Source organism: Tauraco erythrolophus, chromosome 3 (genome assembly GCF_009769465.1).
Source record: "Tauraco erythrolophus isolate bTauEry1 chromosome 3, bTauEry1.pri, whole genome shotgun sequence".
NCBI classification, from domain to species: domain Eukaryota; kingdom Metazoa; phylum Chordata; class Aves; order Musophagiformes; family Musophagidae; genus Tauraco; species Tauraco erythrolophus.
The window spans coordinates 6,080,432-6,103,741 of NC_141467.1; the positions used below are offsets into that span (position 1 = coordinate 6,080,432).

The 23,310-nt window shown below is 41.9% G+C and overlaps 1 protein-coding gene across 3 annotated transcripts; it reads right to left on the reverse strand.

Annotated features, from left to right (window-relative positions):
- Positions 1-1,835: 1,835 nt before the first annotated feature.
- On the reverse strand, positions 1,836-12,951 carry SSR1 (signal sequence receptor subunit 1). 3 transcript variants are annotated; one of them, XM_086608981.1, is made up of 8 exons: positions 12,879-12,951; positions 10,622-10,740; positions 8,797-8,884; positions 8,357-8,619; positions 7,422-7,498; positions 5,664-5,742; positions 5,259-5,352; positions 1,836-2,087 (listed from the first exon to the last, which is right to left on the reverse strand). In XM_086608981.1, exons 1-8 carry the CDS (start codon positions 12,949-12,951, stop codon positions 2,020-2,022), a joined length of 861 nt encoding a protein of 286 aa, XP_086465107.1. In that variant the 3' UTR covers positions 1,836-2,019. The 3 variants fall into 3 exon arrangements, with proteins under 3 accessions (XP_086465107.1, XP_086465108.1, XP_086465109.1); XM_086608982.1 differs by having other exon boundaries at positions 8,357-8,413; positions 8,786-8,884; XM_086608983.1 differs by having other exon boundaries at positions 12,867-12,951.
- Positions 12,952-23,310: the final 10,359 nt, after the last annotated feature.

Sequence of the window (23,310 nt, forward strand, 5' to 3'; positions counted from 1 at the left end):
GCAGTCTAAGATTACTTATTACCAGATGGTAAGGAAAAAAACCCCACACTCTTGATTTCAGGTTAGAGATATAATCCGAGAGGCAACTTAAAAGTTCAGTACCTCAGGTGCTGCAATAGCTATAGGGCTTTAGTATATACAGTATTTAACACATAAACACTTTGTTGAATCAATGCAAGCTTGAATATAGCCCATAAGTCTACCACAGAACCGGTCAGATTACATCCCTAAGGACAAAGCTGTTCGACACAATTTGAGTGGAGATTCTTCTTATGAAGGTAGCATTCAACTGTTTAAGTGATCTGTATGACGATTCAGCAGTCTTAACCATTAAAAGTACTTTGCCTGGGCTAGCTATATCATCAGGAAGTTGAACAAATCATCTTTGGGGCTGCTTTTCCTGTTCTTATTCTTTCCATAGCAACATGAGTCAAGAGTATCTTCACAGCTCACTCTAGCAAAGCATATAGTAAGACAGTGCCAGTACAGGTAGTTTCAGAGCTTGGATGCTTCAAACACTACGACGCGATTTGCAAGTATTGCTCAGTGTTCATTGGCTCAGAAGCTCAGTCCCTGCAGAGCAAGGGTAGATCTAAAAGAGCACTTTCACAGGAAAAGAAGACGACAGAGGTCTCAAATCAATGCCTCCACAAGCTTCCAGACAACCTTCAGACACATGAAGAGATGCAGCTGAGACAGACACAAACACCTCAAGCCTTGCTGGAGTGCCTGAATGGCAGCAAACTGACAGTTTGCATTATCTGCTCTTTTTACTGCCAGTTAAATTCCTGAATGCAATGGATGCAAGTCAATACCTCAGTTCCTGGTAATCACGTAAACTGTGCCTGCCACAAAAGAAAATCCCATTCTGATTGCATATAGTTCAGTACTAAAGCAGGAAAGCTAACACAGTTAATAATGGATACGCATCTGCATTATGAGTAGGAAAGACGTGATGAAAAAGTGTAACTCAGACCAACGTACCGACCAGTGGAAAGAAGTCTGAGACTTAAAGACTGCAAAGGGTGAATTAAATAGTTCGCCATTTAAAAAGGTTACTAGAAGCCAAGTTTTTCAAATTCAGATTCAAGTGTGTACAGTAAATGTAAAGTCCTTGCCCCGTGTAAAGCTTTAAGAGAAGTCCACGTTTTGAAACATATGACATTCTAGTTTTTGTGAGAGAACCAATAACTTACTGAAAAGTTGTTCTGGCTTATTCAATAATTTCTCGAGTAAACATTGCAGAGCTACCACTATAATGAGAATACCTAAGCCGCTGGCATAACTCAATAACTAACCACTTAACAGGTTGGGTATACAAAAAAATTTATGTAGTAATACCAATTCAGCACACAAATTCCATGCTTCACAAGTTCTGCTGCTGTGTAAGAGTCTTCCTAACATCTATGCAGACAAGTTTAGATTTTTAGCTCACTGCACGCCCAGATCAAAACAGCAGCAAAGTATCTACCGCTACGAGCAGCTCTACCCGATTGTGCCTTTAGAATGCAAACTATGCAGGAACCCAGGACCACACACACAAACTGCAGTGTGTGCACGCTGTAGAGAATAAAGTTACGTACTGAAAAAGAAAAATACATACAGATTCTGATACAGACAGGATACAATCAAGACAGATTAAGTCACTACACATTCAGATTAAGGGGAGGAGAAAAATCCTTCAAAAACAGGGTAGAGATGACAAGCCAGCATCACAAAAGAACTCTAAAGGCACATTTCAGGTAACATAATTCTGTTAAGACCAACTGCTTACACACGCAGGCACGAGTCTTAATGGCTACCTCCCCTCCTCCCCCCTCCCTCTCCCCCACAATTAACAAAAAAAAACCCCAAAGAGAAGTGCATTTTCAGTAATATTAACACCATTCAGTTAATCTGTTCAGTCCAAATGTTTAGCAGTATTTTCCTTATGGTGATATGGATTCTCTGCACTACTCCAATCCAAAAAACCCAAACAGGCAGGATTAGTAAAGGTTCAACTGTTGTACTAGTTAACATTTACTCATCAGAGCCCGCTGATCTCTTCTGCGCCCTCTTGTAGGGCAACCTCCTCGGTGAAGCTTTATCTAAATTAAAAAAACAAGGAAAAAAAGATAGTTGCATCAGTTGCTACAGCTCCTTCAGATTAGATATTTTACAACCATGCATTTTTCTCCCTCCCAAACAAGCCAAACTGCCCTTCCAGTGCAATGCATGACCACAGAGAAGCCAGTTAAAACGACTTGTTAAGGCTTTTTAACTATTAGCATCCTAACTAGAAGGTAATAGAAGAGAGTGTTCCTATTCTGTAACATGCAACTCCAGGGTAAGGGTTGTTCAATTTGCCAGCTACTAAAATGCAAGAACAACCACCCAAAAAAACCAAACCCCACACCATCTCCTGATGAAACTGCATGCTCTGCTGTTTAGAGAAGCTCTGTGTTCAAGAATTCCGTATGTGACTATGAAGATGTCACTTTGTAATCAGATATCCCATACAGGGAACCCACCCTGGGTTCCCAGGGATATCTGGGATGCCAGAAGCATCATCCTACATCTAAGACTTTATGACAGACCTGTAATTGCCCCTTACAATTATGGTCCTTACATAGGTAGAATTTCAATACTGAAGAGAAGCAACAATGCTTTGCATGAAGTGCTAAAGTGACTGCTAAGGGTATCTGTTGACTCAAAAAACGCACGTTTCCTCAACCAGAACCATCTCCAGTAATTTCACTGCTTACACTAAGTGCAAACACAAGGAGCAGCCACTACAGGCCAATCAGTACAGTATGAAGCATCTTTCAACAATAACAGTCAAGAACCTCTGAGGATCTTGAAGGCCATGTATTTAAAAGGATTCTAGTGTAGAGTTCTAATTAAAACTAACCTGGAGCTAAACAAAACCACAAACAAGAACAACTTAAACATGAGTTTTTCCTAGACTTCAGGTATTAAAATATGAATATGTATTTAGCTTAAGGGATGGGGGACAGGACTCAATTTGAACCCATTTAAAGACAGCTTGCTCTCTGGAAAAAATTAGCATTTAGAGCTTCAGTCTTTTGCTAGATTGAGGCTTTTCAAATTCCAGTGTCTAGATTTTATACCATCTTTCTTGTGTCTTACAGAAGACAGTGTACAAGAAAGCTTACATTTTCAGAAGTAACACACCAGTCTTTATACCTGTGTAATGTAAGTACAGTTAAAAAGGGTGAAGGAATCAAAAAAGTGAAGTCAAACTCCTGGCAGAACTCCAAGAGAGCTCAGCCCTCTAGCCTTTCTACACTGAATAAAGCTCAGAATATGCTTACTCCATCAAAACAGGAGTCTCTTTCAAGTAAAGGTAGTTCCTACCAAGGGTTTTCAAAGCACTTCTCTTGTCCAGGGTGTGCTTTGTTTTAAGCAAGGTGCTCTCACCTCACACCAGCCAATGCTACTGGTGACAGGAGTTCACCTGGGATAAGGAAGACCCAGGAAGATAAACCTGACTATTAAACTGTTATACTCCAGGCTGAGATTTGCTTCTCACTGCAACAAGATGTGCTCAGCCATTAGCTGTGATCAGTCCTCCACCTCCCTCATGCAAAATCAGCTTGCTGCTACACCAAGGTAGCAGGGAAGGCAAGGTACACATCTGCATTTCAGATAGAAGGTTCTGGGACTGTTAGAGGAGACAACAGTATTTCAGCAATATTCTACTGGAACGACATTACTACAATACAACCAGAAATAACACATACACACTTATTTATAACATATGAAAACATAAATGTATATGTATATAAAATGTGTTTCTGTGGTTGTGTCCATCTGTTCTATAATCTTTTACTGTTCATGCTCCATCACCAATCACTGCATGCAGGAAGCCATACTTCTATCCATGCCTAAATATCACATGGACAACACATTAAGCACGTCCACTCTTTAGATCACCAGTTTGCGCCTCACCTCTTCTACTCTGCACTGAAGCCATGGGAAAGCAAAACAGAAGAAACAGCAAAAGAAGTTAGAAACACTTACAAACACACAAATGGTCTAAAGATATCAGATGTTGGGTTTACTCTTTCTGGCATTTCAGATATCCAGTAGAACTCAGCCTTTTTAGACTTGTGAAGGACATTAACACCAAGTCTTACTGTGGCTTTACTTAATACACATTCCTAACACTTATTTAAAACTTTGGTTTATAGGCAAACTTCCCAACAACTGACAGAAACTTTTAGATGACACGTTTTCTCCTATTTAAACCTCCTTTGTGATCCAGGTTTTGGGTAGGGATTTTCTAGAGATTTTGTTGAAAAAAGGCTACAGGACTGTGATGGTTTAATCCATCTGGCAACTAAACCCCATGCAGCTGCTCACTCACTCTCCCCCACCCCAGCAAATGTGGAGGAGAGTCAAAGGAGAGAAGGGAAGGAGGCTCCTGGATTGAGATAAGAACAATTTAGTAACTGAAATGAAGTTAAAAGTAATAATGATGATAATAAAATTTATATTAATATATGATAATATATACAATTATAACCATATATACTAATGAGTGATGCACAGTGTAATTGCTCACCAGCCACTGACCAACGCCCAGCCCAGCTGGCAATCCCAAACCAGAGAATTACTGAAACCACAATCCCAGAAGAGCAAGAGCCCCAAAAACAGAGATTTGAAGAGAGAAAGAGCGCACCAGTCCCAAGCTTCCCAACCAACCCTCATCTACATACTGGGCATGACGTTACATGAGATAGAATGTCCCATTGGTCAATTTGGGCCTCAATCCTAAATCTAAGCTCAAATCATAAGATCAGAGTTGTGGGTCCTTTGTTCCAGCCACTCCCCGCAGCCTGCCGTGCACCCGCACACTGGCAGAACATGGGAAGCTGAGAAGTCCTTGGTGTCTCAGCACCAACTATGAACACCAGTGTGTTATCAGCATTCTTCTCACAACAAATCCCAGACTAAATCCAAAACACAGAGCTCTTCTAGCTGCTAAACAGAAAACTCACTGTCCCAGCTGAAACCAGGACAAGAACAAATTGCAAAAGTCACCGATAATCGTTATTGTACCACCCAGTGAAGTTTGTTATATGCAAGAATAGGCTGCTAATGTAACAGTCTAATCACAATGCTTTAGACAATTTTTTATTCCCTAGAAGAAACGTATGCTGTTCTGAGAAACCGGTATCACCTACTTATTCAGTTAAAACTAATTCATTAAGTAAGTTTGTTACACTCTACTTTGTGGCAGGCAGATTACTTACTTATTTGATTTAAAGTCTCTTGGGGAATCCAGCTCATATCAACATCATTCTGATTTGATGTTCCCATTTCTACTTTCTGTACTGGTCTTTTCCTCTGGAAAATTCAAGAAAAAAAAAAAAAGATTTTTCTTTCCACAAAGTTCTGACAGTACAAATACTAGAAACCACTTCAGTGTGGTGCCTAAGAGCAGGCCCAAAGAGCATTAGGTAAGCAATCTCTAAACGTCTCCAGTTATGAACGTTTTTTAGACTCTGGTTTTCCCAGTAAGCTCTAAGGTCTTAGTTCTATAAGTAAATCTTCTGATGTTCTACCTGTACCATCGTATGCCAGAAGCGATTACTGAATTGCTTTCTTTTCATACCAGTAAAGGTCTTGTATTAACGTAGACAAAATACACTACTCACCTTCCTAGACTCTAGTAACTGATGCAGGCCAACAATGACGAGTAGACCAAGTCCAGCGAGGAACATGTACATGAAGATCCTTTAAAAAACAGTTTAAGAAACCATTAACTAAAAATCTTAAGTGTTTAAGAGAGTTTACAAAGCAGCATGGAAATTAAGCCTAGCTTTGGTCACGTACTTGATCTTTCCCAAGAACTTTTGCAGGGGATGGGTGGGGGAAAAAAAAACCCACAAAGAATCTGAAACTGAAGTGCTAACAAATATGAAGTAATTATTCTGACTTTGATTTCAGAAACTAATCCTAAGTTTAGTTCTGAAGAAAAGAACATTTGAAAAAGGCCATATAAACTGGGAAACTGTTATAAATACTTACTGAAACTTAGTAACTGCAAGAACTCTTTTGCAGTATCATGTTTCAAGATGTTGGGTCACAGGTAATATTGATGTTTGTGACAGCTTTAACCACTTAAAAACCCTTAAAAATCTCTCTGTGCTTTTAGAACACTACTGCAAAGCAAGCACTGCTAGGATGCTAATTTACTGGCAACACAACCTGGAAGACTTTGCTTGTCTTGCTCTGTGTTCCACAGTTAGAATTCCACCAACGCAAACAAGCATTTTTAAACCTGTGCATTTTGGTTTGTTTTGAAGAATTCTACCAGAAATACCTGTTGACACTTAGCAAGAGGTGAACATAAATTTTATCTAAAATTAATTTGGGGAACAGGCAAGAGTTTAAAGGTAAGGAATCTGTTCCAAGTTGAACATTGTAACTCAGGTTCCTGACGAAGAAAATTCTTTTAGGGTAATTATCTATTCACAGGACACTATCTCAAACTGGTTCTAATAATTTGAATTCTTTTGACAGCTCTTTTATCAGAGTACTACACATTTTTATGTGACCAATTGTTTTTTCACCGATGCTATTGTATTTGAGAAATACAAATTCAGGCGGCAGCTATTTCTTTTGGTTGACCTTTTTTAAGAAGGAAGCTTGCTCAGCAGGCAATTTCTACGTGTGGCAGGAGAATTAAAATATTCAGCATTGTCTACAACTATTTCTGAATATATTTTTGTGTTTTAACTCACAAGTTCTCTAAACATTCCACTCCAGTGTTAGAATACTTGAAAGCATATCAGCACAGCATATGCTTACAACACGTAAGACGTGTCAGATGTACTTAGTCTTTAAGACAATAAAAAGCACTCCTGAAAGGTATCTGGTACAGATAAGGGCTAGTGCAACAAAGAATGAGTGTGAGTTCTTCCATTTCATACTACAAATACATCTTTCAGTTTATATAGACTTGGATTACACTGGAGTGCTCCAGAAGCAAGTTATTCCAGTCTTCACAGTAGGACCTACAGCCCAATACTATGGACCCTCTGCATCTTTAAGTTTTAGAGGAAGCACAGTAGCACAACAAAAGCTTGACAGCTTTGAATTGCTATGTAGCTGTGTAACATCAGGTCCTAATCCAGGCTTAAGCCCTCTGAGCTAAAGGAGGTGTGTCAACTGCTCATTGATACAGTACCAATCCCAAAAATCCCTAGTATTAGTACAGATCTTAATTTGGGGAAAACGTTCATATTTTCAGTTCATCAATGCTGTACAAGTCAAATGCCTGCTACACCATCAGCAAAACAGAGCAGATCTAACATTCAATAAAATGAGGATACAAAAGCCATTCCTGTTGGCCCCAGCAATAACCTGTTCTACCAGTATACCAACTAAACTTGAATCGCCAGCCTCCTTACGTTTCTCCATCCAGCCCATCTTCTTTTTCAATAATTGTAACAGTTTGATTGAAGACAGCATCTTGAAACACATTGCCCTATAACAAAGTTTCCACATAACATTTAACAGTTACTCCTTGAACACATACACAAACATGTATCTTTTTCCATGTTCTTGGAAAAACTCTAGAAAGCAAGCAGTAACTCCTGCATGATACTTGATTAAGTTTATAAGCACTGCAAGTTTGACTCAAAATACAAAAGCACAAGCTTTTTGGTGCAAGTACAAAGAACAGTCTTGATATTAGCAAGAAAGGCACGTTTAGCCTTAAAGATGCTACTTCCTATAACATGAGGTATCACACATGAAGGGTTCTTATTACAACAATCAAAACACAAAAGTACAGAAGCCTGTTAAACTTTGACCTGCACTAAAAGAGAAAAGAATCCCCTATTTTAATCCCCATTTATGCTTCTGGATAGTTTTGCCTTGGATTGGTCGTTTATTTGCTCAAAGTCAAGTTCACAGATGGGATTCAGGCTGATAGTTAAGTTTGTTAGCAAAGTCCAATCTGAAAAGCACAGTGAAATTTAAGTTATCCTTAAGAAAGCTTTAGGTGGTGGGGTGGGTTTTTTTGGTTGTGGGTTTGTGGTGTGTTGTTTTTTTTTTTAAATGAGTACAGTCCACTACTACACAATTCTAAGACATTCTAGATTCCACTGCTAGAATGGAAGCTAGAAGTCTAACATAGTCTAACATAAACAGAACTAAATGTACATGACAGGCTATTGTGAAATATGTAGACAGTTGCTCACTGTGCTTCTCTATCTACTGATTTGCTTAAAAACCACCAAGGCATTCACTGTCTGAAGAGGTAGTGACTTGACTAAGCATTCCTTCCTGACATTTCCCCATCAACTAGGAAGATTACAATAAATTACAGTATCAGGCTTACATTTGCATCCCTGTAGTTGAGATTGATAACCAGTCCGAAAGGACGACCACCCATAGGCTCAGCAGGGATGAAAGAGTACTCAAACGTGGCTTGTTTCTGTGGTGGAACTACTGTATTCAGAGGGAGAGCTGTGAAGTTCTGGATATAAAACTGGTAGTCTTGAGGATACCGGAAAGAAGCATCAAGAGACTCGACAATGAAATCCTCTGTACCCTTATTGGTGAAGCCCACCAGGAATTTCACAATGTTGTTTGCTGGGAAGTCTAAAACAAAAAATATTCAATTGTTAAGACACTTCATATACACCACCTAGCCCGTTTCTAAACGGAGAGTGTCTAGAACAGATTATGGGGTTTTTTTTACAGATCCCTGTTTTATGCACACATTGATACAGTCTAAGCAACAGTAAAGAAGATTGTAGATTAGCACAGGACTCTTACCTTCACCCTTCACAAATAAGATGGTTGTATCAGCACTAGGTGAGGCTTTAGGTTCTCCTGACAAGTCTTCTTCCTCTTTTTCTTCTGTCTAAGACAAGAGACTTTTTTGAAAAAGCCTATAACGAACAGTGAAGCAGAGACCATGCTTGTTTCATGAGAATCCCATGTGTCAAAGCATGCAACAATGGTAAGCACTAGTATCAATATCCTGATGAGCACAGTCTGTTCTCCCCCTAGATTTGACTAGCATCATTTTCAGCATTTATCCTTCTACTTGTTATACTTGACAGCGTGACTACTCTCAGCTGCATTCAGCTGTATTGAAAGGTTTCTTGCCAGAAAGCAACGTAAGTTCTCTGTTTGGGGGTGGAGGGAAAAGAATAGAATCAAAATGTTAAGTTTTCACATCTAAGTTATTTCTATTTAGAAAGCAAGCATTTCCAAAATTATAGACAACCATAAGGCAAACAAGAGTTCCTTTCACTACAGAGGGAGTGTTTATAGAAGCTTTCTATTCAGTTTTAATTAGTTGTGTGTTACGTATGCCTGGAAACGGTTAGACTGTTGGAACTAACTAAGTTCATGGATTCACTTGTTCAAGCTCGCTTTTGTGACAACTCATTTTTTAATTTGGCAAACGCAGCCGTTAAGGGCTTATTTTCCACGTGGGGACTGTGGGATCACCACTTCCCCCACCAAATAAAACCAAGGCTGACTCCATTTTGAACTGTCTGAACGAATTGCTGGCAAGTTAGTTAGATCATTTGATTTCACTGCCTAACCACTTGAAGCAGTGGACAGCCTGCTGTACCAGTCATACGCGTACCAGGACCTAGGGAAGCTGTGAACCAGAGCTAAGCACGTTTCAAGATGCTATGCAAAATGCCTTCTATTTCAGTGACAAATACAAGAAACTGCCTAAAAAGTGTAATGTTTTGTACCCGAGTCATAGACTATTTATTAAAAGCAAATTACATCTAAAAGGTTATTTAGTAGTATTCTGTCAGCACTGAATACCTAGCATACCTTCTACCACTTAGCAAAGCTGGTCAACCATAAGCTCACCAACATCAGTAAAAACCTAATAGGATCAAAGGAGAGTTTACCAGGTCTCCATTTTTATTATGCATGTCTTCCCCTCCTAATAACATCCCGAAGTTTTTTATTTTACACCAGAAATGTGAGAAATTTCTGTACCACTTTAAGTCCACTAAGCATCTAGCAAGTCTAATACTCTACTGCTAAAAGCAGACCACATAACTACATAAAATATTTCACTTTGACAAGCTCAAGCAAATGACCCTGAACAGCAATACGCCCCCTGGTATAACAGGCGTACCCTGCAACAAGTGCCAGGGACTAGGAATGTAGTTAAGTGAAAATAGGCTGCAAGACAAGGCTTTCAGAATTAATACTGAGCTTAACTAAGAACTAAGATTCTGTTGCCCCTTGAAAATCAATACCAAAGAAGCCAGAACGAACTAGTCCTATATCCCAAAGTCCTTCTCAGTTTACTGAGATGAAGCTTAAGGTGGAAAAGAAGAACTACAAGAGGCTCCTATGAGAATCTGGTTCTCTCACTTGGTGTTGTTTTTTGTGAACTGCAGTTTCAGTAGTCAGAAATCAGGCTGTCCCCATGTAGGTTATCAACTGGTAATTCAGGAAGAAAAGATAAAGCCTTCAGAAATCTCCAACACCACAAGTTTAACTGGAGACTTGGAAACAGCAATTTTATTAAACTCACATTTAAATATATCTAAACTATCTAGCTTCAAGCACTTTTGGTCTAATTCATACTTATGAAGTAACGTTCATGTACAATTACCAAGTCTGTTGGCTCATCTTCTTCAACTTCAGCTTCATCATCTTCATCTTCAACTACAGTATCCTCCACAGCTTCCTCATCTTCTGTAGCATCTTGAGCTGCAACTAACAACCCTGAACCTGCCAAAACAAGGGTATATACAACAAAGCTTTTTCAATATCTAGGTAATCAACAGAAAAATAACACTGTAGTACAATTTTCAAACTAACATTCAAAGAATTTTTTAAAAATCTGTCAAATACAGTGTTTTGTTTTGAAGCCTCAGTTGCAAAAACCTTACATTTAAGTGATTGTGTTGATCTTTCAGCCTTTTTCCTTCTCTAATAACTTTCTGAACTACTCATTATGTGTCAGTGAGTTCAAAGCCAAAAAGTTTACAGCTGGATGAAAAGAAGTTCAGCATTCACACAAAAATGCTTAAATTCACAGAAGGAAACCAAATTGCCTTAAAAGCTATTGTTTAATTTTTGAACATATCAACGCATGAAAATATCTTAATTTTGTTTTGTCGTTACAAATGTGGAAATAAAAATACATTGCTAGTGCCAGGAAATTAATTTACTAAGTACTGTATCTTCGAAGACTAATAAGTTTAATAAATGATTAGAATGTCCTTTTCATCCGCTGGTGTCAGAACACTACGCTTTCACAGGTAGTTAAACAGCTATTATTTTTGCACTTATTTTCATTCAAGTTTTAAAAGATAAAAAAGCCTTTTTTTAATATGACCTCGTCAATATCATATACTACTATATCCGTATGTTCAACAGAACCACAGTGGTAGTCAGAAAAGAAACCTGATCTAGAGCAGGGCTCCAGAGCAAGGCTCCAAGACAAGAACAATCACACTTCTTTGCCTCTTGGCTTTTATGGAGCCACATCTCATACATTCAAACACCGGGCAGATACGATTAATACAAATATTGGCCACAGGACAAAGTTCTGTCTGTTTGCAGTTCCGAGCACATGCAGGCTAGTGAGAACTTTTTTACAAATACACAAAACTATGGATTGTTTTTTCGATAAAGCTAACATTTCCCAAAAACGAAAGAGTAGAAATGAATGGATGACTGATTTACACAAGCCTAAAAAATTGCTGTGAGTATACACTTTAAACAAATATTTTAAAACTCTCACGGGGAATAAGAACCCTTGAACCGAACGAGTACATCCAAGGACCTTCAGGATTGTCATGCAGAGCTAGAAAAAGCAAATACAATCCCCTTCCCAAGTGTCTTTGAAAGGTACACTCAAATACTTTTGCTCAACCACGTGCAATACTTAACCTAAGACTAACTACACTGATTTTATTTGCTGAAGTTTTTAAACTCGTAAGCCTACAAATAAAGATTTTGGGGTGTTTAACTAAAACCTTTGTATTTGAGCAGGCTACGCGTAGGTTACGGGCATCCTTCACAACCGACTGCGCTGGCACATTCTCAGACCCCTCATTTACAGCCTTCCCAGTGGATGTCCGAAAGGCTGATGATGTGGCAGTCGCGGGAATGGAGCGGACACCCCGCTGGAAGAGCCGGGCGAGACGGCCGCCCCTGCTGCCTCTCCAGACCGAGCAGCAGGGAGGCCATTTCCAGATGGCGGATCGGGTCCCGCTGTAGCGCAAACAGAGCGCGGCGCGGTGCAGGACGCCGGGGCGCGGGGGGAGCCTGAGGCGGGCTGGCGGCCAGCGCGTCTGCTAACGACTTACCGCGGCAAACAGCGCCGAGCGCGGGCAAAGACAAAACTCCTTGTTACAATCTCAAGCGAGTTGTTGGGTTTTTTGGTTGTGGGTTGTTTTTTTTTTTTTTTTTTTTTGGGTTGGTTGTTTTTTTTTTTCTCCGAGCGGGACAGCGGCGCCCTGTGACAGCGCAAAGCGCGGTTCGCTCGGCCGGAGAGGCCGGAGCCCGCCCCGCCTGAAGGGGCTCTCCTCGAACGGGGCACAACCCGCACCCCGCCGGATCAGATCCAGGCACCGGAGCCCCGTCCCGGGCTGGCGGGACGAGGAGGGAAGCGCCGGCGGCGGCCCACGTGCGCGGGGAGGCCGGCGGCGATGAATGAGCAGCGCCCGCCGCCACCGCCGCCCTCTCGCTCCCGTCAGGAGAACCGCGAGGGCGGCGCGGGGCTTCTCAGGCCCGGCGAGGGCGGCTTCCCCTCCTCACCGCCCCCGGGCCGCTCAGGGGAGCCTGCCGCCTGCTCCCCAAGGGCAGCGGCGGCCGCGCCGCTCCCCTCCCCTCCCGCCCGCTCTCACCTGGGCCGCCACCGGCACCTCCGAGCAGCAGCGCGGCGGGGAAGACGAGCAGGGCGAGCAGCAGCAGCCGCGACAGGCGCCTCATGGCGAAGGCAACAACTACCCCCCCTCCCACCCCCCTCCACCAACGCGGCGCCTGCCGCTGCGGGCTGTCTAAATGGCGGCAGCCTCCAGCCGGGGTTGCTCCCGCCCCCGGCCGGCCCGCCCCCGCACCACAGCAGACGTGGCTTCGCCGGGCAGGAGGCAGGGCGGTCACATGAGCTCGACACACATCCCCTCTCCACGCACCGCCCGTTCCGTTTCCAGGTCGGGAGCTGCTCTGCGCTTCGCGCTCCAAAGGGGGCGGGAAGGAGCGCCCGGCCTTCGCCATGTAATGCGCATGCGCGGGGCTGCCCGCTCGCTTCCTTCCCTCTGCGCAGGCGCCGGCTGGCCGGCGGTGGCGGAGGCGTGAGCGGTGGCTGTGGAGAACCGCGCTGGGAGGGGCGGGTGCGCTGCCTGAGGTGAATCGCGGCCGGGCGGCCCGACTGGGAGCGTGGCCATCGCTGGGGAGGGCCGTAGTGGCCCTCAGTGCCCAGGAGGTCGCGCTGGGACTGGGGGCTTCCTGCCGAGGAGGGGGTGCGGCTCCCGCCATTTGTGCGAAACACAGTGGGGCGGCTTTAATGGTCGCTGGGAAGCGCTGCCCCGTGTCCGTGCGGGGCGGCTGTCGGGGCCGTCCTGGCCACAAGAGGCGGACGGGTTCGGTGTGGGAGGACAGGGCCGGTGTTCTGCCAGCGTGCCCTCGGCACTGGGCGGTGCGGGGGGCTCTGCCTGCGGCTTATGCTGCTTGTGATGGAGGGAATGCCGTGGAGAGGAGGGAAATCCAGCAGATGAGGAGTCTTTCTTTTGCAGAATGGGCTGGTATACCTCTGGAAGGAGTAAGCATAAAGCGTGTTACTGAAACAGGTGCTGTGAAAATCTCATAATTCCACATTATTTAGAATAACTGGTTTCTGAGTCATATCTTGGATGGTTTCATTGGAAAAGTTTCCTAAAGCGTGATAGGCAACGTATATGAAAGCGATACGTTACCTTTTTCTCAGTGGATCTCTTGTTAAATGCGATGCAAGGCATATTGAGATGAAAAGCCTTCCCAAATCCCACCATCGAAAGCATTCAGTGAAAATACCAAGGCCAAAACCAGCCCTCAGGCTTTCTCCTTTCTCCCACAGTTAATTCAGCGATTTGCATACAGGGTGCCATGAAACATGAGTAGCGTTAAGTCACTTTCTGTATTTTATGGTAACTAGTTTGTCATTTGTGCGTATGCAGCTTGCTGTGGTGACAATGGTAAATGTAGCATAGAGTCTTCAGTCTTTCGTTTTCCACAATATTTTCATTCATTTGAACTGGCAAATTACACAAAAAAATCGAAAGTTACCTTTCTACCTGCGTTTTATCTTAATGGTGTTTTTAACATGCTGAAAATGTTACCGAAACACTTAAGTATTGACTGAAGATGAAGTGTCGTTACGAAAACTGAAGAACATCCATTGCTACTGATAAAAGTATTTCTAGTCAGGTAATATCCACCCAGTAGTATACTACTTTTTCTGCAAGGGTCTTTAAATTTGTTTAACATAATAATCTTTGGCCAAACATGTTTTACTTAACCCAGTCATGGTTTGGTTGTTTCATGATTTTTTTTTTTTAAGGGAGGAAAGCAGACAAATATTTTTTTTTATTGAGAAGAGAATGCTATCATGCTATAGGAGGTTTTCTAGTTAGCACTGTAGGATCTGAAACATTCTGTGTCTTCTAAGCAGTGACTATGTACTTCATGTGCTGCTTTTCTATCTGAGTTAACTGATCCTGATGTTACTAATTAATTAACTTCTGTGGTGGTCTTACTGAGTTTGCATGTGGTAGGGGCACAGCAAAGTGTTAATTAAAAGTACATGTGAAAATAATTGAGATACCTTGACTAGCTGTAGCAAAACACTGAGCCCAGACTGAGTGCAGTATTACAGCTGTGCCTAAAAGCCTATTAGGCTGCAGTTCTTTTGTGCTGCGTACTCTAAATAATGTGTAATCTGAAAGGAAAGACTGTATGCATAACTGAAGCAAGCTGCAGATATAGTTTTTCTTTTTGCACAGGCTGGTCTGTTTGTGTAGTCACAGGCATAACAAAATATGTGTTGACAATAATTGCTGTTATTGTAACTTTTAGATTTGTCATCTCTTATATCAGGTGCTAATTCTGAGAAGGCTTGTGTTCACTAGGAGTTCGCGTTGCCCGCAGGAATTCTGTATGTGGTCACAGATATATACAAGCGTTGTGTCCTTGCATTTAAAAAAGCTTTTCGGTTAGAAATTACAGGTGAAGCTGTCACTAGGAAAAACGCCTTCAGTTTCATAACATGTATTACAAAAAGAGTGAGCATTCTTAAATCTGTGGACTATAAATAAAATTTACTTCCTGTTTCTGGTTTCCATTTTGAACTTCTTAAATGATTCTCCCAGATGCGCGTTTCTTTTTCTGAGGTATCAGCAAAAGGCAAATAGTTGTTTATGTGCATATAGAGACACTTCTTAATACTTGCTTTTGGCATGGCAAAGCATTTAAGAATCTATTGGACTGCCTCTTCAGCATTTACTCAGTGGCTTCTATGAGAGAGAGATTCAGTAAAGTGCTTTCAGGAGCACTGTCATACGTACAGTCCTAACCTGTTGTTTGCTTCCTGTTTTTCCGTTTTGGATGCCTGAGGAAAAAGCTGTCTGAAATGTAATCTGACTAGGACAGGGTTCTTGTTTGTAATGTAGAGGGAAATTTTTGTTAAAATCAGGAGGTTCACTTTTTCACTTGCTCCCTGAGTTTTCATGGAATTTTACATACTGGCAAATTTTTTTTTTTTTCTCAGTTGTTTTTCCTCTGAGCTTTGCTATAGCTGTCCATACCTTGCAGTGCCACCATATGCCAAGAACTGCACTGCTTCCCCAGTCTCCTCAGGTTCAGGTCAAGGCAACAGTTTTTATGAATAACCCCTCTGATCCAGTGCACATTGAAAAGGTACCTCATTAGTTTTGCTGGGTCTTTTCATGGGCTCACAGATAAGACCAATTTTTTCTGCTTTTCAGAAAGTGTCAAAAGCTGTAAAATTTTCTTCTAGTAGTTGGTGATTTCCTACCCCTCTATATTTTGTAGAGCCTGCTGAAATCAGAAGAGGTAATCCTGTACTTCAGGAGAATTGTATCAAGTATTATCTCTTAATTACTTTTTGTAGTTCAGAGAGGTAATTCTATGGATATAGAATTTTCCCATTAATTTCTATAGTGCTTTTCAAAACAACAGTTACTCTGTGTGGCGGTTATTAATGATTCCAGTGAGAATCTCCCACTTGGTCCTATCCAGCTGTTGTTGTTCTCTCTCACCAGTGATTATAACTAGGAGATCGACTTATTTGAAATGGATGCAGGTGGAAAATACTCCTATCACAACCCTCAGCCCTGGGAGTCCTGTTGGCTGCTACTGACTGGGTGGCTGTACAGGAGACAAACCAGCATTCACAGGAGCTCTTAATGAGATCTGGTAGATCTTTGCCTGAATTGTGGGGGTTCTTTGAAGGTCAGGGCTTTTCCAGGAAGAAGTTTTAGTTATCCGCTTGCAGCAAAATTGTCTCAAAGGCACATGGATTCCTTATTTTTTCTGAAAAAAAAAAAAAACACCAACAAACAAACAAAACAGAGAGGGATACCTCTCTGGAGATCTGCCTGATACAAATACATGGAGAAATTGTGTTTCACGAGCTTGAATAAATAATTAGATGTTTTTCTGAGAAATGGGAAAAATCAATTTAAAAAATCTAATAATCTAGATAAATTTGTCATTGCTAAACATGATTGCTTAATCAGATTTATGAATTCCATATGCTCCCTATGATGGCAGCAGGGAAGGAACTTCAGAGCTCCCTTTGGCCTAATTCAAGGTTTCCCAGCTTAAGACTCTTTGTAACACTTTAGCTGAAGGCTGTTGTGATGGTTTTGCAATATATACAGCTTAAAGCATATAGATTATTTTAGCCGCCGGATTTTGGTCTTACCTCTGCATGAAGAGCAGAAACAAAGTTGTTGACACCAAAAGATAAAAAGCTGATTTTATTCTACAGAATCACGGAATGTTAGGGATTGGAAGGGACCTCAAAGGATCATCTAGTCCAATCCCCCTGCCGGAGCAGGACCACCTAGATCAGATCACACAAGAACGCGTCCAGGCGGGTTTTGAACATCTCCAGAGAAGGAGACTCCACAACCTCTCTGGGCAGCCTGTTCCAGTGTTCTGTTACCCTTACTGGGAAGAAGTTCTTCCTCATGTTTAAGCGGAACCTCCTATGTTCCAGCTTATATCCATTTCCCCTTGTCCTATCATTGGATGCCAGTGAGAAGAGCCTGGCTCCATCCTCATGGCAGTCATACTTTACATATTTATAAACATTAATGAGGTCCCCCCTCAGTCTCCTCTTCTCCAAGCTAAAGAGACCCAGCTCCCTCAGCCTTTCCTCATAAGGGAGATGCTCCACTTCCTTAATCATCTTTGTGGCCCTGCGCTGGACTGTTTCAAGCAGTTCCTTGTCCTTCTTGAACTGGGGGGCCCAGAACTGGACACAATATTCCAGATGCGGCCTCACCAGGGCAGAGTAGAGGGGGAGGAGAACCTCTCTTGACCTACTAACCACACCCCTTCTAATACACCCCAGGATGCCATTGGCCTTCTTGGCCACAAGGGCACATTGCTGGCTCATGGTCATCCTGCTGTCCACCAGGACCCCCAGGTGTAAATTTACAGTGTAAATTAATTATTGCTACTGCTTCAGTGATAGGGCTGTTTGGTAGATTTATGTCATTGTGGACCTGGAATTCGTAAGTCTAGTATTTCTCACCATAGAAAAGAGTGCTACACTGTAAAATTAGGAAAATACAAAGTTAGAGAGAGTCCTTACTTCTGAAGAGCTCCCCAGCTGAATCAGTGTGTTCCAGTTGTGAGACACTAGTAAAGAGAGAACCTAATAGGCTAAGTCTGTCTTATCTTCTTTAAGTAAAAGATCACATCTTTTGAGTTAAACAGTTTAACTGTTAAATTACTGTATCTAAAGAATGAATAGTAAGTGCAACATTTTTAAATTCTGCAAGAAAATTTAGCTTGAGGGTTAAAGTGAGTTTGTGTTTTTGGTGATGCTAGGCTAAAGATTCATCATGTCCAATTAATTATGTTTGTCTACTAATCCTTGGGTATTGGTTGAAACCTAACTGGAAGTGCCACAGAGGTCAATTTCAAGATTACAAATCAAATTCACATTTCTGAATGCGAATCAAGCAAATTGGTAGGTGTGAGTCTGCTTGTGTTAGAGCCTGGGTGGCACAGTAGCTTAAGGTGCCAGTATTCCCTTCTACGTAATTTGGACTCAGAGCATGGAAGAGTTCTGGAGTGGCAGCAAATCTGATGGTGTAGTTCTGCACAGCTAACTGGTGTGGTTCGAAGCTGCTGACAGTTTGTTCTGGAGAGGGTCAGGGCTTACACAGACGTGGGTGTTGATGGTGTGGTTCTGCACAGCTAACTGGTGTGGTTCGGAACAGCTGACAGTTTGTTCTGGAGAGGCTCGGGACTTACACAGACATGGGTGTTGTTTGCTAGTGGCAAGCTGTGAGGTGAAAGGCTGCAAACCACCTTCCCACAGTTCAGCAAGACATCTGATACGTTTTCCTCACATCAGAAGTAAAATGGCACTTGTATTTTTTTTGGCTAATGTTTCAAGTTCCTTGATGCACACTTTACTTTTTTGATTGTACTACCTTATGGTCCTGAAAGATAGCAAGGATGTCTGGCTGCTGCAAAGAAAACGGGTCCAGTTCTGAACACTATCATGTCTATACAGTTTGTCTTCTCCAGAAGGAATAAATAATAATAATAATGGGTGTGATGTTGATAAGACATAAGCCTTTGGAGTGGACGAGGAAGAGGGGATGAGGACATCTCTCTGCTAGAGAAGTTACCAGGCTAATGAAATTCTAAGTGCTGCTAGCGGTGTTCATCTGTCCTGTAGCACTTCAGCACAGCCCTCTCCTCCTGCTGTGTCTGTATAGCAAGGTGTAATGCAACATCCATACATTTTCCTGACTGTGTGTGCTCGTGCATCCCTCCCAGAGGAGCTCAAGTAACTGTCTAGCCAGGAGCGAGTGGCAAATACTCAACTAGCAAGCTGAGGAGGCCTGCACCTTTTGTATTATATATTTATTCCTAGGACATTAGTGCACCACAGGACTCTAATCAGCTTCCAGGCTCCACTGTATAAACTGGGGAAGAGGGCACAGTACACAGCCGTACTTGTTAGCAGTGCTCAGTACACGCAGAAAACCTCTGGTTTTTGTCATTGTGAATAGTGAACTCACCTCAGCAACTTGGAAAGTTCTAATTTCATTGATTAACTGTCTTGTGGTTGCTACGTTTTTCATGTGCTTTGTGACTAAACGTTCATGGTAATAAAGTTTGAGACTCAACTGTAATTTGTATCTGTCTTGTCTTATAAAAACTACCAATTACAGTAGCAATTTTTAAGAACAGACTGTCAGTGATAAACCCCAAGCAGGAAATAATGCTTTGCACATTCTGTGTGGAGCCTCTTTCTAATATGTGTTTTTAAACATTCTTTTGGCTACGGAATCACAACTATCAAATGTAATGCTGTTCAGATCTTTCCATCATGCCCTTCAGTCTGTTCATTATCTTCAACTAGCTTGGACTTTTCTCTGTTAAATTTTACCTAGTTGACCTGAGAGATGAGCCTATAGAGTAAGGTACAAAGCAACTAAAGTTTTTTATTAGACACTCTCCCTTCCTGGGAGGTAAGGAACATCAGCTCCTGGGCTTGCCTGGAGAAGGTAAAGCCTGCGGAGTAAAGAAGCTATAGGTTCAGTTCACATAATTACTCTGTTCCCTCTTTGGGTGAAGGATCTCCGAAGGATTGGTGTACCATCTGTGACACTGCACAGAGTACTGTACATGCTTAGGCGTGTGCTTCTCACTTTCATTAGAATGACTGAAAGCATCTCACTCCGTTCTTGATGATCTTCTCAATTAAGTGTACGTTACGGAGTAAATACACAAATGATTTGATTGGTTTTGGCTTACGCTGTAATGGGTTTCAGGTTTGGTTTAGAAGTAACTAATTTAACAGAAGTGTCATAGGTGAAGGGTGCATTTTCCCGAGTCATTTCCAAAGTGACCCCGAAAATCTGATAATTAAATCTCAATAGACATTATAATGACAGAAAACTAATATGATATTATGTGTAGTATTGGGCATAATTATGTGCTTACTGGACATAATCAAAATCAAATGAGCAATAATTTGAAGAGTAAACTTCCTTTACTGGGAGGCATATGGAAAGTGTGATGGAAACGCTGCGAATCAAATAACTTTCATAATCAGTCCCGTAAAAAGAATTACAAAGATTTCTATGTTCTTGTACTACAGAACCTTTCTCAATCAGCTGAACAGACCCGTTTGTATGTTCCTCAAGCATTTAGAAAAGATCTACCTTTTTCTTCAAGATTTTCTTTTCAAGGTTCTTCACTTTTCTTGCAGTTCAATAATAGTTTCATTCTTCCTGTTATGTTCAGTTGTAGAAGGATGATCCATGTTCTAGTGAGTGTAACAGTGGAAGAAAACTAAGTGTTTGAACAGACTGAGAACCAAAATGTAGCTCAGGGTTCATCACTGCATTTCCTTAGAGTTAACAGAATGGTAACTGTGGTGTCTTGACCAAGACCAGCTATAACGAATGGCAAAGAGAATTATGAGGAAGATCCTGAGCGCATAAGCTACTGATAGCAAATTAAAATGGTATTTCATAAATTTACTTTTTGAGTATTAAAATACAGATCATATAATGAAACCTAACATAGTTGTGTGTGTTTGAGGCCTTCAGAGCCTCTATTTCTAGTTAGTAATGTCAGTAAGGGAAAAGAATCTCAGAGCAGGCCAGTGTCATTTGTCATATATGGTGAAAGAAAAATTATGTTCTACGCCTAAAGTCTGTAGGACAGGGGAAATAAAATATAACCAGTAAGAGGACGTGTACATATAATTACATCTGGAGTAATCGATAAGTAAGAAAGCCACCTATGGCTATGGTAGAGTTGTCAATGTTAAAGAAAAAAAAAGGGAAACTGAAGATTCAGTTAATTTATAGACATTATGCTATGGGAAATGAAGAAAGCAGATCTGTTTTCTTTGTTGGGTGGCTTCCTGTACTGTTACTGGTGCATTCAAATTTGAATGATTACGTTCCGCGTCTGAACACCATTTTCTTGCTCTGCTCAGTGAAGAAAGAGCAAAGCTCGTTCAACAAGGAAAAAGCTGCTTTTACCTACAAGAATCAAGCAGGTTTTTTATTACCTATCTAGTTTTGCAACTGAACCCAACCATGTTGTGTTTCATTGTCATGGATCCATTTTCCACACAATTTATATAAAAAATTAGCATATCAAATCAATAAATGATCTAATAAATGAAGAGGTAGAATAATGTATCTAACCTTTGTCAGATGCACCTGGACTGTTGTCAAACATGAAACAATGATACAAGGATCATTGGAGGAGATGCTGACTTCTCAGAGGCTGAGATCGTTCAGAGTCACTGGGACTCTTGGCAGACCCCATTACTGTCACGTCTCATCCAGGTACTGTGGTTCTGTGCCATGGTTGGTGGGACACTGCCTGTGCTGGGGTCACCCTCATCTTCTGGCCTGTCTGCCCTTGTGGATCAGCCCCCTTCCTGCTGCATGCTCCCTGACAGTTGGCTTGGGCTTTCCTGAGCCCTGAGCTGCATACCATGGAACCTTGCCCCCAGGGTTTCCCAATAGTTCCTAGTAAGTCTCCAGACCTTTGCTAAAGACTGCAGCTGGGCTACAGAAGCAGATCACAGCCCTACAGGCTTCTGCATCCGAAGTGACTCCTGCCTCCAGGTCCTTGAACTCTTTAAGAGGGAATGGGTGAGGGTATGGGGGTTTATAAATCAGATGTGGCTAACTTCTGTCATCTAGCCAACAGTCATTTTCAGCTCAGCAGTAATCTGCTGGCTCTCAGGAGCCTCATGTTCTTTCTGGATGCCAGTAACAAGGTGAATACTGCTGAGGTGTGTCACAGGACCTGTCCAATTTGATATTTTTATCAATGATTTGGAGGGATAAAAGTGCTTCTAAGGTTTGCAGATGATGCCAAATCAGGTGGTGGAGTGGTGGTGGGGGCGGCCTAGCAGTTACACTTGAGGATGGAGCTGCCACCCAGAGGGACCTAGGCAAGCTGCAGGAATGAGCACCTTAAGAAATTCAGCAGACAAGAGTCCCGCGCCAGGGAAGGAAGAGCCCCAGTCAACAGAACAGCCTGGGGACTGGCCAGGGAGAAGCTTCTGCTGAGAAGGACCTGGGAGGTCCGTGTGGATGCTAAGTTGCCATGAGCCAGCAGCCTGAAAGGCCAAGAGCATCCTGGACTGTATCAAGCACAGCCAGCAGGTCAAGGTGAGTGACTATTCCCTCTCTAATTGGTGCTAGAGTGCATCTGGAATACTGTGGCCAGGTTTAAACCTCCCCAGCGGGGGGCAGATATAGACCAAACTGTATCTAGAAGCTTCTGCAGAGTTGAAGACGGACATAAGGTGTCAAACTTTAGGAACATTTACATTCCAATCTTTTCAATCCTTTTCCCCTTGAAGAAGTGGGGAAAAAAAAAAAAAAGCCATTACCATAACTTTTTATTCCCTCATTTATTTCAAATAATAAATTGCAAAGTGTTTGATCACTACTGGAAATTAGATGATTGCATAAAAGTCTATATAAGACAAAATTCCAAAACCTGGGACTCAAGTCCAGTAAAGGACTTAAGAGCAGGAGTGCTATCTTAACTTTACGGTTCTTGAAGAGAAACACAAGTTTATGTACTTCCCTGTTTCTCGACTTCTTGGGTCTGTGGAAGTTTGTCCAGTTTGTTGGCTGTGCATGACAACTAGAAACTCAATCTGTTGCCGATGCTTACCATGATTGCAGTGTTGTATCAGTCTGAATTACAACTTTATAATCTCCTTTTCCATCTGGCTGTTTCAAGCTGCAGGATGTGGTTTGGTTCTTGGTGCTGCAGGTTTTGGTTCTCTCTTCTGGACTCACAAATCTTCTGTTGCGTTTTCTTTATCTCAGCTTGTTCATTTTCAAATTCTGCTTGCAGGATTTTAAGCTGAGCAGCCAGCTTGTTATATTTGGATTGTAGCTGCTGACTTTCTGCCAACCTGCCGTCTCTTTCTCCCTGGAATTTTGTTTGCAAGGATAGAAGCCATTTCTGTGTATTCTTCTTTTCCTCCCTTAGCACACGGAGGGCTGAAGTTGCAGTCTGGGCCTCATCTTTCTAATTTTTTCTGAGATG

What these genes read in the sequence shown, in the direction of transcription:
- SSR1 (XM_086608983.1), bottom strand. Translation starts at nt 12,951, where the DNA reads ATGAGGCGCCTGTCGCGGCTGCTGCTGCTCGCCCTGCTCGTCTTCCCC. An exon ending in AGGTGCCGGTGGCGGCCCAG is followed by an intron (nt 10,741 to 12,866) that starts GTGAGAGCGGGC and finishes TTGTTTTGGCAG; the next exon opens with GTTCAGGGTTGTTAGTTGCA. An exon ending in CTTATTTGTGAAGGGTGAAG is followed by an intron (nt 8,620 to 8,796) that starts GTAAGAGTCCTG and finishes TTTTTGTTTTAG; the next exon opens with ACTTCCCAGCAAACAACATT.